A 4,272-nucleotide genomic window follows, 5' to 3' on the forward strand; every position below is an offset into this window, starting at 1 on the left:
CCAGGAGCATTTGGAGGGAGTGTTTGGGCCGGATATACTAAAGTATTAAATGTAATGTGTGCAAACCTCATAGCACAGTAAGAACACTACAACCCAATTTATTAACTGTCTTTCAAATGTGAAAAATAGCCCTTATCAGTTAATAAATTTGTCTCAAGGAATAGGCAAGATATGGCATTTACATACTATTTCGCAGATACTGGGAGGAGGAAATGTAAATAGATTAAAATAACATATGCACTGTGATTTATCAAGATTGCGTCTGTTTTTAATAAGTTTCAATCGAAGGTGCAAAGTTAAAGAAAGCAACATTTATTGAAAAATGGAATCACTTTCAACATTCAAAACATATTATTACACAACGAAATACTCAAGCTCAATAATATCTACTTGTGTTAAACTCCGCAAAATCAGGGATGGATTGTCCTGACCGCGCTCTACAAACTCGCCACGGACGCCCTCGCCTTCACGCGCAAACAGTACACGTGTATCGTTGCCAAACACACAGACATAGGCTGTATTAAATATCCTACCTTCAGCTGAAAATTTAAATTTAAATTAAGAGCGATGTGCGCCGTGTTAATTAAGCTACTGTACTGCTGCTGTGCGTAAATGCGCCTTGCTCTTAATTAAAAGACGCACTTCCAAACTTTCCATATGCATTTTTTCATAACACAGCAGAAAAACTCAGAAAAACTATTTCAGTGGGAACAGTGTTGTTGGTCTCCCTTTTTTGCCAGTGCATCAAAGTCTGGAGTTAGTTTTGTTGTGGCAATTCTCAGGACAGATCTGAGATGTTGGTCAGTTAACTTGGATCTGTGATGGGCTTTGTTGATTTTCATGACGCTAAACGTCTGCTCACACACGTAGGTCGAGCCAAACAACACCAGCATCTTCTGCGCCGTCCTCCGGAGGTTTGGAAACGCGGTCTCGTTAAGTGAAGCGTAAAAGTCATTCAGTTTTAGAGACTTGAACTTCTCCTTTGAGACGGAGTCAGACTGAAGATCGATCAGTTCCAATTGCAGCTCCTTCGGTGCTGATTCGGGGTCTTGTGACAGGGGACAGGACACCAGTTGAAGTGACTTGTCAATTTTTTCAAAATCACAGAACCGACGGCAAAATTCTCTGTGCAGATCGTCCAGTGATTTGCAGTATTTCTTCGCATTTCGGACGGCCTCTTTCTGCATGGCTAGTGTGGGGAAATGTGCGAAAGATTTGTTTGACATTTGCCTGGAGAATAAAACCAACTTGGATTTGAAGGCTCTCACATTTGTGTACATGTCTTGCGCAAACTGATCTTTCCCCTGTAGCTTCACGTTCAGCTCATTCATGTGTGAAAATATGTCCACAGCAAACGCAAAGTCACAAAGCCAGTTTGTGTCGCTCAGCTCGGGGAATTCTTCGGATTTCCCCATTAAATTAAAAAATGAGCGAATCTCGTCTTTGAGCTCCCAGACTCGTTGAAACACTTTCCCCAAACTTAACCAGCGGACGCGAGAGTGGTAAAGTAGGTCCTGGTGATCCGCATTAGTTTCTTCCAGGAACGCAATGAACTGACGATGATTAAGTCCCCTTGCTCGTATGAAGTTAACAAGTTTTACAACTGGATCCACGACGTGATTAAGCTGCAATACAGACTTACACAGAGACTCCTGATGAATGATGCAGTGAAGTAAAATAACATCCTGGTCAGGGTTTTCTTCTTTCACTTTATCCTGGATTCTTTTCAGCAGCCCGATGTTTTTTCCAGTTAAATTTGGCGATCCATCCGTGGTGACATTGGCAAGTTTACTCCAAGGTAGCTTCATTCTCTCGATGACAGCAGACACCTGTTCATACAAGTCCTCTCCTCGCGTTTTCCCTTTCAGTGATTCCATGCTCAAAAGCTCCTCCGTTATCTCAAAACTGTCGTTAATCCCTCGGATAAAAATTAGGAGCTGAGCAGTGTCTTTTATGTCGTTACTTTCATCCAGTGCTAGTGAATATAACTTAAAGGACTCCGCCTTTTTGTTTAACTCGCTAACTATATCTTCGTCAATCAGTTCCACGCGGCGAGTCACTGTCCTGCGTGCTAAACTGATTTTTTCAAACTTGGCTTTGCTCTCCGGACACAAGAGACCTGCTGTCTCTACCATGCACTCTTTCAAAAACTCGCCTTCGGAGAAAGGCTTGCTAGCCTTTGCTAATTTGAATGCCAGCAAATAACTTGCCTTGGTACTTGACTCTTGAATTGCAGTTTGTCGGTGAAAAAAGTTCTGTTGACTCTGTAAATTAGCTGCCAACCTCTGAGCAGTAGCCGCCCGTTCTTGTGTTGACTGCTTGCTAGCATAGTTTGCATGCTTCGTGGCAAAGTGACGGCTGATATTGTACTCTTTGAAAACCGCAACAGCTTCTTGGCATATCAGACATACAGCCGTTGATCGGACTTCAGTGAAGAAGTATTTTGTTGTCCACTCCTTATTAAACACTCGGCATTCGCTGTCCACTTTCCTTCTCTTTGGTCCGCTCATTTTCACAGAAGGGCTTAATGGTTACGTGAAACGAAGTGAAAATTAAAGTGAAATAAAGAGAAATACGCGCCACTCAAACAACGGTCAATGTGTTTTGAGTGCGCCATCTACTGGGGAAACGTGGGCATTGCAGGGAAAGGGGAAAAAAAGGAGGTTTTTACTATAATTTGGACAAGTTCGGCGGGCCGGATTAAAAAGCCTAACGGGCCGTATGTGGCCCGCGGGCCGTAGTTTGCCCATGTCTGCCCTTAGCGGTTAATACTCGGTTAACCATAGTGTGCGTCAGGGTTATTATTAGCTTATTAATTTGACATTTCAAGTTTCTTAAGATCTATTTCATGTCTGCGAGGCGTACGCTGAGTTTCGTTAAATTAGGATGAGATGCGCTCCAGTTCATGAGCAATGCGAGTGGCCGCGAGGGCGCCTGCATGATTAGAGCATGTAACGTTAGTAAAATATGCAGCCGAGAATGATTCACAGACTCAGCGTTTGACTCGCGCGGCTGAGCCTCTCCCGGCAGAGAGTTCAAGCATCTGTGGACTCGTCCCTTCAGCTCTGGCCATCTTGCTTTCAGTCCGCGATTTTTTGTTTTCTTCATTACAGTTAAAGTAACGTCTGCTTTTCTCCAGTCATTCACAAGTTTCTCACTTCAAACTTTCTTTCTTCTGCTCCGTTATGCACAGCGCGCGCGGCTCGCGCTCTGCTTCTGCCCTAATGCGACTTATAGTCCAGTGCGACGTATGTTATTTTCCTCTTCATGACGCATATTTTGACTGATGCGACTCATACTCCGGAGCAACTTATAGCCAGAAAAATGCGGTAAGCACTGCATTGCAATACTTGCATTTTGCCCCGTCACTCTCATTTTTAAAGTGCTCCCACGCTTTCTTTGCCCGCTAAGAAAGCTGGTCATGACTTCTTCTTGTGGATATTACAAATGTCTGGGAGCGCCCTGGCGGTCTCTAGGGGTGCAAAAATATATTACAACTAAATTCAAGGCACGTCATTGACGCCACTTAACCGAGCAAAATGTTTCACTCAGTTACGCAATTTTTAACGGTTAATCGGTCAATCGGTTAACCATGGACACCCCTAAGACCAACGGAAAATGAAAAGTTGGGAATTTGTTTTAGACCACTAGGAACTATTTTCTTCGTAATATCACTGCGCTGCTACGGCAGCAAAGTTCCCTGATTATTACGCCGGAATGAGAGAATAGTTTCCTATCTATAATCGGTCTAAAAATCAAAACTTTTCTTTTTCCGTTAGTCTTAGTACATGATGTAACTACAGAATGGTAAACTTTTAAATTGGAAAAATATTATCTTTGAAAAAATAAAGTCTTTGGTCATTTTTGAGCGCGATGCTAACGGTCTTATCCGATCCAATTATGTATGCTAAGCTATGCTAAAAGTGCCACCGCCAGACACAGAGATCGGCTGAATGGATTCAAAAACGGTAAAACTCTACTGTTTAACTCTAAAGCCCCTTTCACACTGCACGTCGGACCCGCGATATTCCCGGAGCATTGCTGGGTCGCCTTCTGTGTGAAAGCAACCACGTCCCGGGATTGATTACCGACTTGAACCCGGGTCGGGGACCTAGTAATATTGCGGGGTTCGACCCGGGACAAGCGCTGTGTGAACAAAAGCCGAAACTAATGCCGCAATGTGTAACGGTTACGTAGTTATCGCGCGACTCCTAGAGCTTGTTTCTTCAATAACACAACCCTGCAGTGCCAGAAGAGCTCGTCGGTGTTTTA

At 43.6% G+C, this 4,272-nt stretch overlaps 1 protein-coding gene across 1 annotated transcript; it reads right to left on the reverse strand.

Moving 5' to 3' along the window:
• Nucleotides 1-701: 701 nt before the first annotated feature.
• LOC137041061 (general transcription factor II-I repeat domain-containing protein 2-like) lies at nt 702-2,510 on the reverse strand. Its single transcript, XM_067416986.1, has one exon. The coding sequence runs from the start codon at nt 2,508-2,510 to the stop codon at nt 702-704; it is 1,809 nt and encodes a 602-aa protein (XP_067273087.1).
• Between the last annotated feature and the right edge of the window lie 1,762 nt (nt 2,511-4,272).

This window comes from Pseudorasbora parva, chromosome 15, assembly GCF_024679245.1.
Source record: "Pseudorasbora parva isolate DD20220531a chromosome 15, ASM2467924v1, whole genome shotgun sequence".
NCBI classification, from domain to species: domain Eukaryota; kingdom Metazoa; phylum Chordata; class Actinopteri; order Cypriniformes; family Gobionidae; genus Pseudorasbora; species Pseudorasbora parva.